General features: G+C 47.4%; 1 protein-coding gene across 2 annotated transcripts in view; it reads right to left on the bottom strand.

The window, feature by feature from the left end:
- LOC147629035 (uncharacterized) overlaps positions 1 to 14,101 on the bottom strand; it is an 85,971-nt gene that overhangs the window by 59,501 nt on the left and 12,369 nt on the right. The window contains exon 2 of one of the 2 annotated variants that reach the window (XM_086812252.1): positions 13,092 to 13,151. The exons of the other annotated variant lie outside the window; for it this stretch is intronic. Within the exon in view, the coding sequence (XP_086668378.1) occupies positions 13,092 to 13,151 (60 nt within the window). The remainder of the gene's footprint in view (positions 1 to 13,091; positions 13,152 to 14,101) is intronic. 2 annotated transcript variants of the gene reach the window in all.

Genomic DNA, 14,101 nt, shown 5'->3' with positions numbered 1-14,101 from the left:
TGCCTGCGTTTTTTGCTCTTGTGTTCCCAGATCTGGTCATCATCTCCGCTACGCATTCTGACATGGTATCAGAGCCCTAGGCTCTAGATAGGTCTTGGGATTTGTGTGAGCAAGAGGGGGACTGTTTTGTGGCTGATTGGTGGACTGTTTTGGACTGTTCGGGAAGAGGAGTAGCAAGAGGAAGGCGGGCTGATTTGCTGGACAGCCACTTGCAGGTTTTAGTTCTTCTTTGTTCCCACCCACCCACCCTATTCAGAGTACATCCCCGCAATGGCAGATCTGTTTGAGATGGCCGAGAGACATGTGAAGATCCCGACACTCCCCACGTTCCCAGTGGACCGTCAGTTGGATGGGAGTAACTACGGCATATGGAAGGTTATGATGGAATCTGTTCTGGAGTCTTACGACCTCGCTGATTTCGTCATTGTTGGGGTTACACGGCCGGAAGTTGAGGAAAGGGAGTTACCGTCGACCCGAAAGGACCGGGAGGCTCAGACACACATGTGGGATCGTGTCAACGCCAGGGTCCGTTCGTTTATTTTCCTCAACTGCACACCACAGGTAATCAATCATGTAAAGCACATGACGCTGGCCAGAGGTATATGGCAGCATTTGGCCTCACTTTACAACAGGGTGTCGCCCATGAAGAGGATTTCCTTGGAAGTACAGATGCGGGTTATGAGCCCTGCAAAGTCGTCGACGATGCGGGAGCATATTAACAAGCTGCAGGCTCTTCAGCAGGAAGTTCTTCAGGCTGGGAAGGAGATATCGTCAGAGGACATGGCCATAACGTTGCTGTCACACTTGCCCTCTTCGTACTTAGCATTTTACTCGTCGTTGATTACCAGTGGCAGGCTCAGCACCATCACGTGGGAGGAGCTTGTGCCCATGGTCCTGGACCAAGAGGAACGATTCACGAACCCTCCTCAGGGTGGAGGTTCGCTGGCCTTAACTGGCCAACGGTCGAAAGGCCATAACTCGGGCAAAGGGAAGGCTTCATCGGAGAAGTCTTCTGAGAAGAAGTCCGACATTGACCACGAGAAACTGAAGGCAGCGAGGACCTGTAATGATTGTGGCGAGAAAGGCCACAATCATTAACTGGCCAACGGTCGAAAGGCCATAACTCGGGCAAAGGGAAGGCTTCATCGGAGAAGTCTTCTGAGAAGAAGTCCGACATTGACCACGAGAAACTGAAGGCAGAGAGGACCTGTAATGATTGTGGCGAGAAAGGCCACTACTGGAGGCAGTGTCCCAAGCGGAAGACCGAGAAGGGTGAAGACTCCTCAGCAGCAATCATGAAGACTCCGGCTTTTGTGCACCTGGAGGTGATGGACACCGATGTTTCATTTTCTTCAGGCAGGGAGGAGATTGGAGGACTCTCCGCAACGGATACTCGGGAGTGGATTCTCGATAGTGGTGCTTCCAGGCACATGACTCCTTCCCGTTCCGGTTTACAGGATCTCTGCAGGCTTTTTAGTCATATTCTTACTGGTGATATATCCACTATCCCAGTTCACAGTGAGGGCAGGATGGAGATAGTTCCCGATGGCAGAGGGGGGAAGCATTCCTCCCGGGTGTTGTATGTTCCGGCACTTGGTTTTCATCTGTTGTCAGTGCATCAGGTTTGCAAGACTGGCCTACGGGTGGACTCCCCGTGGAGTTTGATGAGCATTTTGTTGCTCTCCGGGACAAAGCAACAAGCCAAGTGGTTTGGGAAGGCGGAGTGGAGAATGGAGTTTACAAGCTTTCATCACTCTCCCCCCCCAGGTCCTTAGGTTTGTGATAAGTGGCAGTCTGGTAATGGCCACTTAAGTGTGGATACGCTGCAGGTGCGGGCTTTCCGAGACCAAGTGGTGGATAGCTTGCCAGTAGTTGGCAGCAGTTGGCAGGAACTTTCCAGTACTGATGTTGGTAGTTCTTGTGTTCGTCAGTCAGAGAAAGCTGAACAGGTCACTTATGCTCTGATGTCTCGTAGTGTTCGGGACATAGAACTTCCAGTAGTTCAGGATGTTCTTTCCACGGGGACCTTTCGGAAAGCCAGGCAGGTGGCAGGTGATTACTTGCAGAAGGAGGTGGTTTCTCCGGGCTTTGTGGTTCCGGATTCAGAGGGGTGATGTCTCTGTGACTCAGAAGCTGTATGGTTCATTGATCTGGTTGATGGACACCAAATTGGACGGGAGCTTCCTGATGAGGCAGTTGAGCTCATGGTTGCGGATGACTCTTTGGGAGGAAGGATTGCGTTTCCTGTGGTTTCTGCGGCATGCGAAGGATCAAGGACTCTTGTACACAGGAGGGGGATTGTTGGATGGAGTCCGACTCCACGGTTGGAGTGACTCAGTTTGGGGAGGAGATCCGGACACGAGGGGATCTACTTCAGGCCTAGGAGCAGTTTTACGGAGCAGTTGAGACAGTCATCTTTTGCCTTGTCGAGAACAGAGGCAGAGTACCGGGCTGTTTGTGATGCTGTTTGTGAGGTGGTGAGGATGCAGAGGTTGCATATAGCAGGTTTGGGCTTCCACTGGAGGAACCCATGGTCATCCAGAGGCACTTTGTTCGTGAACAGATCGTTGCTGATGACATCTTGCTTGAGTTCTGTTCGACGGAGGACAGTACGGTGGACCTCTTCACGAAGACGCTCTCTCAGGATTTGCTCATGCGGCACCCCAGCTCCCTGTGGTTGGTTTCACAGCCAGGAGCTGAGAGGGGGTGTTAGAAGCCATCTCCTGTCCAGTTTTATACACCAGGGCCTTTGTTGTGGGTGTGCCTACCCGTATGAGGTGTTTTATCATTTTTCCTCACTCCCCGCATTTTTCCCCTATTTTTTCCCATTTTTTTGTGGCTTGGGAGGCAGCCCTGAGGTGGCGGGAGGGCCCAGTTGCTGGCCGACTGAAGGCACTAGTCCACGACTCCCTTACTGAGTTGGCCGACTGCTGATACACTGGCCGACTGGCTGTTTTTAGCTGGTCGTGGAGATTCAGCAACAGTCGGCTGCCTACAGCAGGCCGACTGCACATGTGGGGGCATATAAATAGGCCCCCACCCCCATACCACATTTGTATCATATTCGGGATCTTCTTGTGTATATCAGAGCAGAGTTACACGCCTACATCTATCTCTCTCTTGTGCTGTTTTCTGCCTGCGTTTTTTGCTCGTGTTCCCAGATCTGGTCATCATCTCCGCTGCGCATTCTGACAGGAACACCTTCCTCCCTTGATGTAGTGGCCGTCCCGGACTTAAGGGTTCAATCCCTTGCTGTAGGTGACCACATTCTGATGAGATCTGTGCTTTCCTTGCCAACATTAATGGTTGGAAAATACTATGCACAATCACCCCCTTCTACCTTGCGTAAAAGCTCCTCTTGCTTGGTTGAGGCTGGAACTTCAACGCACAGAGCTGTGAATGAATGAATGAGATGGGGGGCACCCAGGGCAACCGCATACCGACACATGCATCCAGAGAGACTCTGTGAAGGAGACCAATGGTGCTCAGGTTGCCTTAGGCCTACTCTCCAATCGAGACGGTTAGACATGGCCTCCATGCTTGCTTTGAGACCCTAAGAGTAAACCTACAAGCTTTGTGGGATCCATAACAAGTCGCCCAAAACTAGGGATAAATAATGATGTTGAAGGATGAAAGCCTTTCGCAATGAGGAAGGGTTAGAGGGGTGATCCCACGCCACAAATACCAGAAATAACCCGAATAATGACTTTTCCCAAACCCGGATTTGTGCCGCAAGGGACTCTACCCTATCCAAGCAATCAATGCACGGATGTGCCCATGGGTTCACTCGCATCCTTGGCCCCGTGGACATTGATAGACATTAAATACAAGCAATGTCCACATCAAAAAACAAGTTAACAGGTACGAGTCATATGCCAAACAAACATTCTTAATGCATAAAGCACCCTTCTATTGGCTCAAACTCCCATCTTTCAATCTTGTACCATGTTGTTGGGTTAGGCACGGTCACAAGTCTCAAGGTATATCATTGAAACCCAACTCAGTTCATATGATGAGTTTAGAATCAAGCACATGCCCCACAATGTCTCACTTCATATCCTATGAGATTGATCCAAGACCCATAATCTCGGGGAATAAGTCCAACGCTAGTGTCATGTGCACACACATGGACATGGCCAATCCAAAACTAATCCCTGATTTGCAGCAGATAAACATTAGGTTAAGGCACTAGCAAGGCTCAGGCAAGCTCAGGAAAGGCTCAGATTGGACACAGATGAAGTCGGCCAGCATCACAACAGGTGAACCATGGGGTCAGCCACCATTTATTGCATGGGGTTGGCCAGATTGGACACAGATGAAGTCGGCCAGCATTACAGCAGGTGAACCATGGGATCAGCCACCATTTTTTGCATATATGTGTCCTCTTTTATGGCCAACAGCAGGTCAGTCAGTTTATGTATGGGCAGTTTTGGGGCCTCTACAAAGGCTAGGCCAAAGGTCATTGTACGCATCTAAACCCCGCAAGTCAAGAGTCAGTCTTAGAGGGTCATTAGTCACCCTTTTGGGCAAAAGGCCATGGAATTTGTAGACATATACACCTTTTTGTACCATATGAGTATACTGAATACACAGCCATCTCTCTCTCTTCTCTCTATTTGTGTTTGCATCAAGATGTTCCTATGAAAGGTGCTTAGGGCTGAAAGAAGACACAGAGCTTCTGCGCATGTAACATTGGTACCAAATCTTCAGGCTCATTCTGAGATATTGTTGCTGCTCATGTCCCACCCACCCTTACTGGTGTGGTGACCATGCAACATTGTATCAGAACCAGGTTAAACAAGGCTAAATGTTGAAGGTTTCCCAGAAGAAGTGCACAGGTCCAAGGAAAGTAACTCAACATGTGTCAAGACCCCCAAAAGCTGGTTGGTGTCGGGCAAAACCAAGGGAAGGGTTTCATGAAAGTCGGTAGCCATTTGGGGCTGCCAAGTAAGGCTTTTATGGAGCAACTCCAAGGGATGATGATCATCCAAGGGGTGGAGCCAAGGGTGCCATGATCAATTTCAAGAAGAAGGATTCATGTTTGTGTTCAGGGACAAGACAAGAAGGCAAAGGGACAAAGTGGAACAGATGCACAGATCTCTACATCAAATTTGAAGTGGAATCAGAGACAGAGCAAGGTTTTCAGTGAAAAGGTTGCCAGGACAGGAAGGATGACAAGTTTGGGAGTCCATGTGGAGACAAAGGGATGATGACAGTCATCCAAGGTCAAAGGTTGGAATCCCGTCATCAAGTTTAGCAGGAGGGGATGTCATGTGCACACACATGGACATGGCTGATCCAAAACTATATCCCTAATTTGCAACAAATAAATATTAGGTTTAGGGCACAAGCCAGGCTCATGAAAGGTTCAGATTGGACACAGATGACGTCGGCCAGCATCACAACAGGTGAACCATGGGGTCAGCCAGCATTTATTGCATATATGTGTCCTCTTTTCTGGCCGCTAGCAGGTTTGCTAGTTTATGGGCGGTTTTGGGGCCTATATAAAGGCTAGGCCAAGGGTCATTGTAGGCATCTGATCCCCACTACGGGGCAGGTCAAGAGTCAGTCTTAGAAGGTCATTAGTCACCCTTTTGGGCAGGCCAAAGGCCATGGAATTTGAACACACATATACACCTTTTTGTACCATATGAATATACTTAATACACAGCCATCTCTCTATCTATTTGCGTTTGCATCAGGTTGTTCCTATGAAAAGTACTTAGGGCTGAAAGAAGACACAGAGCTTCTGCGCATGTAATAACTAGTGACATGGAGATTGCCTATGTTCAAGTTGAAGACCCTTGGAGATTAGTAGAAAGCTTTGGAGAGCTTCTTGGAATTGTTTGAAGACTTGAAGGCTGATCCACTTGGCTTTGGGCTCCTTTAGAGTGCAAGGACTGTCTATGCAGATCTACCGACCAAAGCTTTGGAAAACCAGGGTATTTCGAGAGGGAGTCCCTTTGTTTATGAATATGCATGAGATGGAGCATGAGGAGAACCATGGCACTGTAGGAAGGAGTCCCTCCAATTAAGGATATGTCTATGATGAGGATTCTCTTGTGGCAAGCTAGCCGCCGACAAGGATCCCAATGAACGTGCATCAGGATTCTCTTGTCGGAAGCTAGCCGGCAAGGATCCCAATGAGCTTATGTAATCCACACTCTTTACTTGAATTTGTTTTCATCATACCCTTGTACTCAAAATCTGGTAATTTTGAAATCACCCACAAGTTTGTTATTAAAATACTCCTTGGTAATTTGGAGATCACCCACAAGCTTGTACTTAAAATACTCCTTGGTAATAAAATACCAAGGGGCCATGGCTTCGACCCTAGTATAGTTATGTTGGTGCTTGTTTTGTGGGATTTTTAATGATGATTATTCATGCCTTTAATTAAGTTAATAGTTAAGAGCTCCGAGATCTGCGCATTCCTATTAAATTAGCAAGGGAAACTTGGGTTCTTCAAGAGGATAAACTACATTCACTGGCATGAGGACTTGCTATATATTCAAGCAAAGGCTTATTCAATAGAGTCCTTTAGACTCCCATCATTTGGTGTATAGCACGGGCATGTCTATACATCCAGAAAATGGTTGCTCAACACATCATTGTATTAAATGGAACTAGTATATGTTGTAAACAATGACTTGAGCTATATGAGAACTTCCATGCCAAGCTTCAAGGCTCATAGGTTGGTGTTGAGAAACTCCTCAGGTATGTACAAAGTGATCAAAGGCAACAAGACTATGCGTCTAAAGTCAATGGTAGTATTTCTGTAGTTGTAAAGATAGGAGGTGGCCAATCCGTAGATTTGTGTATGTACAAATACAATTGGAAGCATTAGCAGCTCAAACCCTTATCATAATGAATCCCTAGCTTATGGGTGAGTTAGACAAGAGAGCTTTTTGGTGCAATGAGAGCTTCCATGCCAAGCTTCAAGGCTCATAGGCTGGTGTGGAGAAACTCCTAGGGTATGGTACAGAGTGATAAAAGACAACAAGATTATGGGTCTAGAGTCAATGGTAGTATTTCTGTTGTTGTAAAGCTAGAAGGTGGCCAATCCGTAGATTTGTGTATGTAAAAGTACAATTGGAAGCACTAGTAGCTCAAAACCTTACCATCTCCCAGTCCGGTCCGCAACTTTTTATGAGGGCAATGGTACAGATTCTGTTTTTTTCATTCGTAGAGGTATTGCCCAGCATGGTTTATTGCAGGATGTTCCTCACTCTGATTATACACCCCCTAGACAGAGGATTGACACCAGTTGGGAGATTATTGCCAGTATTATAGCATGACAGATCTGGAGAGCTAGATGCACGGAGGCTATTGAGGGTGTCCAAATTTTTGGGTCTCAGTGCATTAGTACTATATGGGGTGATATCATCCACACTCTTATGGCTACTTGGGCTCGCATTCAGGGGCCCTCTCGTTCTGCGCAAGCGAAGCGTGTGATATTTATGCGGGAATGGGACCATGGCATCTTCTTTTCCTCTAGTACCACAGGTCTTACATGGCATCATGATGCTCCTCAGTGGTTGAAATCACCTTACATATTGGGGTGATTCTATTCTCTTCCGGCTTATAGCTGTGATTGTTGTATGTTTTTCTCATACTTAATAGAAGTCTCTTTCTTAAAAAAAAAAAAACCTTACCATCTAATGAGTCCCTAGCTCATGGGTGAGTTAGACAAGAGAGCTTTATGGTGCATCCATGTTAGGATTCAAATCAAAGTTAGTTATTAAACAAACAATCTCAAGAATAAAAACCAATCCCAGGGTTTTTAGATACTCTCACACACTATTTATGCAATTAAAACACTTAAGGTCATAGCCACAACACCAAATCTACAAGCAAAAACTTGAAAATACTGTGACACTACACTAGGGCCGGAATGGGCCAACCCCACTCCCTTTATTACCATGATGAGTATTTCAACAGAAGAAACATGAGGGTCTTTCCTTGGCCATTATCCAATTACAATATTATGTTTCAAGTACAATTGAAACCCTTCACAACCAACTCTTCAGAAAGGTATAAAACTGCTTCTCTGACCAAGAAATACCTTTGAACTGCACACACAATCCCCGTACAAATAGAATGACCAGCACAGTGGTGACTTCAACAGTGGATACATCAGCAGAAAGTTCACCAATCATGACATCATCCACCAGTCCAACAAGTTTCTTTGCAAATACAGGACGGTGCATAGATGACATCAGCAGAAGCAACAAGTACAAGAGAGGCACAGCCAGAATTGTATGAGCAGACAAAACAGCATGAGGTACAGTAATAACTGTATGGACAGGTACAGGTGCTTTACAGCCTGTAGATACAGGTACAATAGCAATGTACTGTCAAAAAGGACTGTACAGGCAAATTAGCAGGTACAAGGCCGTGTACAGCTGGTACAAACAGGTATGGCAGCAGCCGGCAGCAGTACAGAGATGGCAGGTAGGTGAGCAATCTGTACGGAAAGTGGAGAAGGTTGTTAATGAACAAAAATGGGACCTCTTACACTTTAGAACTTTGTGCCCTTTATTAAGGGATGCGTGCTGCCTTTGAACACGTCGTGCGCACGCTCCTAGCTCCCCCCCCCCCGCTTTTCGAATTCCGCTCTTTGGCCACCTCCCCCACTTCGCTACCCGCCCCCCCTTCCCTCTCCTCGCTGCACTGTGCCTTTTTTTAAAATATTTTTCTTTTTTTTCTAATCTTTTTTTCTTCTTTATTTTTCTCTCCTCTTTTTTTTTTTTAATATCTTTTTTCTCTTTTTTTCTCATCTTTTCTCTTTTCTGTTTTTTTGAATTTTCTTTTTTTCTTTTTTCTTTTCGCTTTTCTCTTTTCGTTTCCTAGCCCCTCTCCTCCCCTCCCACGCAGGTTGATGTTTCCAGCCTTCTGGGGTTTTTAGCTTATTCGGCAAGCTTGGGTTCATTCTAGTCTTCACCCTCAGGAGGACTCCATGGCAACCGCTCCATCATCCCCAACCGGAGCTTGGAGGTTCAGCCCATCGAGGCCAAGACGGAGAGATGGTAGTATCCAGTCTAGAGGTGCTGCTCTTTGTGTTCATGCATACCTTTGCTGTGGTACCTCTTCCCCCCTCTTACAGGTACCTATACTGTGATCGATGGAGTACGGAGCATGCATATGTGCGTGCTCGTACAGAATGGCATCACATGGAGGACAGGATTAGTGCCCACCTGGCGTGCCTTCGTCCCCACATGGATTGTGATTATTCCCCGTCTGAACCCTCGCCCATACTCTTCGAGTGGAGGGCTGAAACATTCAGGGTTTAGGGGGGCCTCAGTGCTTTCAGAGACGAGGCGTCCTACGTGGCGAGCTCCAGAGGGCCATAGTGGGGGGACCCATAGACATTCTTTTCCTGCAGGAGCATCATCTCTCAGAGGGGCGCACCCACAAATGCGGGAGGATTCTTCCAAGCAGGAATCATACCTTTTGGTCCCCATCCTTCGGCCCCTCAGGGACACAGGGAGGGGTGTGTATTTCTGTCACTTGAGCAGCTGTTGCCGGCCGTGATTGACTGAGGAGTCATTGTCCCGGGGCGAGCACAGTGGATTACCATTACTATTGGAGAGGATAGCGTTGGCTTCCTCAACATCTATGCTCCGAACGCTGCTGCAAGTAGAGCCCTCTTCTGGAGCTCACTACGGCAGGCTCTCCCTCACGCTGACTTTTGGTGCTTGGGCGGTGACTTTAACATGATAGAGGTAGCAGAGGAGAGGTCTGGAGGTGGCACGCTCACAATTTCAGGAGCATAGTACTCAGACTGGGAGGAGATGATTCTCGTAGTCAGGGGACAGGTCCCTTGGCATCTTCCAGAGTTTGGGCATAGCCCTGAGAGCCTCTGCTTTTTTAGATCGGATAGGAGGAGCACCGGCCTCAACCTCTCTAGACTTGACATGTTTTATGTTGATGAATGGGCTTGTAGCCAAGGAGGTATGATTGGGATTTTGGCAAGTACCTCCTTTTCTGATCACGCCCCGGTTATTTTGTCCTTAGATAGAGGCATGACAGGCATGTGAGCTCGAGGATTCCGGACAGCCTCATTCAGGATCCGGAGATATGCAACAGGATAGAGCAGATATGGGCGAGATTGGATTTTCTTTCAGACTCTGTTGCGTGCACATTGGATGAGGGCTTAGGGGAGATCAACAATTTGTTGCAAGAGGCAAGGCATTGACAACACTTCCCAAGGGCAAATGCCCAGGGGCGGACGGGCTTCCAGTCCCCTTCTTTCTTCGCCATTGGGACCTCATGGAAGGTGGCCTTCGAGCTGCCTTCAATGAGATTATGATTACAGGTGCCATCACTCTCCTTGGGACAGCCTATAATATTGGCCAAGGCCATCAGCAGAAGACTTCAGCCTTTTCTCCCAGACTTGATCCATGACACTCAAACTGGCTTTGTTTAGGATAGGAGCATCCTGGACAACATATTTACCTTCTCGGAGGCAACAGCTTCGGCCAAGATGCGGCACTAGGACCTCATTGTGCAGCGTGCTTCTCCAAGATTTCGAGAAAGCATATGATAGGGTGGATTGGAGCTTTCTGGAGGGCACAATGAGCCGGATGGGATTCCTCGTGGAGTGGATTCATGAGGTCAGGACTCTACTCAGCCTCGCATAGCGAGGTCCTCATTCAGGGGGCCCGAGGTGACAGATTTCCCCTTTCCCACTCAGTTCGGAAGGGCTGTCCATTGGCACCTTACCTCTTTTTTTTCGTCACCAAGGCCATGAGCAGTTTTCTCTTTGCCCAGGAGACCGGGCTCCAGGGATTGCGTCTTCCCCTCCGTACGCAAGAGGAGTTGCTTGATTCAGAGTTTATAGATGACACAGCAGCCTTCCTTTCCAGAGATGTTGGGAATCTCCGGAGATTCGCGGAGGCGATTTGAGATTTTATGCCGCGTATTAGGAGCGCAAATCAACTAGCACAAGTCGTGTGGTTTTTGGGTAGGTTCAACACCCGCCCCGACTTGGAGACCAATTGGGGCTTTCCATTGTATCCCGAGGGGCACTCCAGTTCGCTATCTCGGTTGCTAGGTTGGCATTGTTATCTCTCCCGAGCAGCAGCTCGCTCCACTTCTTCTGAGTATTCGGAAGAAGCTTTCATATTGGAGCCCGGCAAGGCTCACCCTAGCAGGTAGAATGGTGGTGGCGAACCAGGTACTTCTAGCCACCATGTGGTACATGACTTCGTGCTGGGCCTTTTATCGGGCATGCATTGGCCAGCTACAGTGATTGATCCTGAACTTCTTATGGGCCGGAAGTGATGTGAGGCCACCCAAGGCCAAGGTGGCATGGCGAGTGATCATTCAGGTGATCGGTTTTCGAGCACGAAAATGGCACATAGATCCAGCATCGGACAAGGTGGCCAAGGAGAGACTATGGCAACTATGGATTTGGGAGTGTCAGCCTCTCACGCAGCCATAGTGGGACCCGGGAGAGTGGACTTGGCACGATCTTGCGGATCGGGAGAGTGGACCCGGGAGAGTGGACTTGGCATGATCTTGCCGATCGGGAGGAGACTCTGGATGCCCCCTTCTTTGCATATACAACGCGGCTAGGCCGCAGGATCTAGATAATCGGGCACCCCCCTTTTTAATCATTTTCACTCTCTTTGGGTGTCTAGACCGTTTTACAATCATGCAACGATTTTTCTTTTTTTCCGAGAAAGAGATCCTTCAATTAGTTAAATAAAAACAGCCACAAAGGGCTAAGTACAACCACGAAAGGCTAAACACAAACTTGCCTCATATAAGGGTGGGAAACAAGTGATCATAAGGGGAAGAGATGCTTCTCCTCCAGCTGGCCGCTCTGTGAGGAGAAGGCTATCTCATACAAGGGGAGAGGGGGGGGGGGGGGGGGGGGGGGAACAACCACACAGCTGTAATGCCAAATGGGGTCACCCCCTATATCTGTGAGGAAAGGGCCAGGCCTGCAAAGTCTCAAGAAGGCTTCCCGCCGCTTTCACATGCGGTCAGAACCTCCTTGTTGTAACTTCCCCCACTGACCGCGGAGGGTGTGAATGATATCGAGCCATATGCTCCTAATGGTCTGAGCTGGTGGAGTGTGGGTACCCTCGATGGCCTCACTGCATCTAGCACGCCAAATGTGCTAGGCTGCGATGCTACTGTAAATCTCTTATCTCTAGCATGAGCCTGGCTGCCAGTCACATGTAGGAGGGGCTGTGACTGGTACTACTCCAATACGATGGTGAGAGACCTGAAGGGCTAGTCCTCCCCCAACAACAGTGCCCCAAGTGATGATCCGGGTCAATGCCCTATCCATAGCGAAGATGCGGAGAATCCGCTGCCAAATTTGCTAAGCCTTCGGGCAATCCCAAAGGCAATGTTGCCGAGACTCCTGATGGTGGCTGCACCGCGGACAAGCCGCTGACCGACCTCCAACTGCCAGCCAAGTACCAACCGCCAAACTCCTGTGTGCCATCAGCCAAAGAAAGAGTGTGATCTTTCTAGGCTGAAAGCTGTCCCAAAGCCTCTTTCAAAAATTTGAAAGGAGGCGCTATGATTGGCCCTGTGATTGCCAATGTGCTGCTTTTTGAAGCCTTGTTTACATGGTCCATGCTGAAGCAACTCTTGGGGGCACATAAGAGTTGGTTTCCCATGTGTCTAGATCTTCCAATGACTTCACTGCCAATACATGTGTCCTTTGGCATCCTTCCAAGCACTGCCAACAAAACTAAGGGTGACAAACCCTTTGTACTTGATATCCCCCATTCTCTATGATTGTACTTCTTGTTTGTAATGTCCGTTGTCCCTGACATCCATGTAAACCAGCTATCTTGGAGCTTATGTCAGCTGGCAACAAATATCCTCATCGACATAAGAACCCATACATGCAAGTTCTCAAATCCAAGAAACTGTTCAGAAGAAGGCTCAGGTTGCATGTTGATGCCGTCACAAACTATATGTATTAACCATGTATAAGCAGGGACCGGTATGTTGCCGGTACTCTGACAAAACAAACTTAACATTGACAAATACAAGTTTTCTGCACATGAAAAAGAGGTGTTTCCATATGGACAATTTTCTTCATTGCACCAACATGAGCATACCTTGCTAGGGGCCAAACGCAAGTCCACAATTACAACTTGATTAGACCTATAAAGAGCCATCTGTGGGGAGGAAAAACAACTGCAAATCAGTAATTGAAGCACTTGCTATTAATTCATAGATTGAAGATCCAAACACAAACATACTTCTTTTCAGCATTTTCAACAACAGTCCCTGGGTTCATTTATCACATAATTATACACACACAAAAAACAATTGTGGCGCATACAGAGAACTGTTGTCACCACGTTCACTATCAGCCACCCTAAGACAAGTGGGCAAGGGTTTGCAAGCCCATAGTCTAAGCAGAGATTCATCCTCAGAAACACAGGTCCACAGTTAAGGTGCAATAGAGACACTCTCAGCACAAAAGGCCATTCTCAATGGATGACTTGCTAAGCATTTCCAATTAATGTACTATACCTCTCACAATTACAGTAGTTACAATAAATGACAGCTTTTCTTGTGCTGCAAAGTAGGATGATCCAAATAAGTACTTGACACTTTTCTTCTGACAAGGCATGGTACCTTACCATCTGAATCTTTCTCAATTGAGTTCCAATCTCACCCCCCTTTTTCATAAGAGTTGCAATGGTCTTAATCTTGCATCTTAAATTCTTCAGGTACTTCTCTGGTATATTTGGATTTATTGAGATAAATCCCATCTTTGGTCAGCATTACCTAATTGTCAAGAAAATATGTGAGTTGTCCAAAATCTGTTATGTCATGTCAAATTTACTGCATAGTACTGCCTTTATTATTGCTATGAGGAGCCTCAACCAACCGTGCTATGGAACCACTTAAGAGACATACATTATCCAAGTTTTTGGAAATTTCCATGTCCGTAATTGCAGTGAAGTGGCAGGTTAAGAAGATGGTGCAAAGAATGTTGACATCGTTTTCTTGGCAGATACTTGGGAACATGATGCTTAACAAATCCCATGTATACAAGGATATAAAAAACACTAAAATTGGCAACCTTTTAAAGGCAATGAATGTCACGTGCATGCCC

Source organism: Cibotium barometz, chromosome 18 (genome assembly GCF_041138505.1).
Source record: "Cibotium barometz isolate CiBa-2024 chromosome 18, ASM4113850v1, whole genome shotgun sequence".
NCBI lineage: Eukaryota > Viridiplantae > Streptophyta > Polypodiopsida > Cyatheales > Cibotiaceae > Cibotium > Cibotium barometz.
The sequence above is the reverse complement of the archived record's forward strand: the minus strand, read 5'-3'. Positions and strand labels throughout refer to the sequence as shown.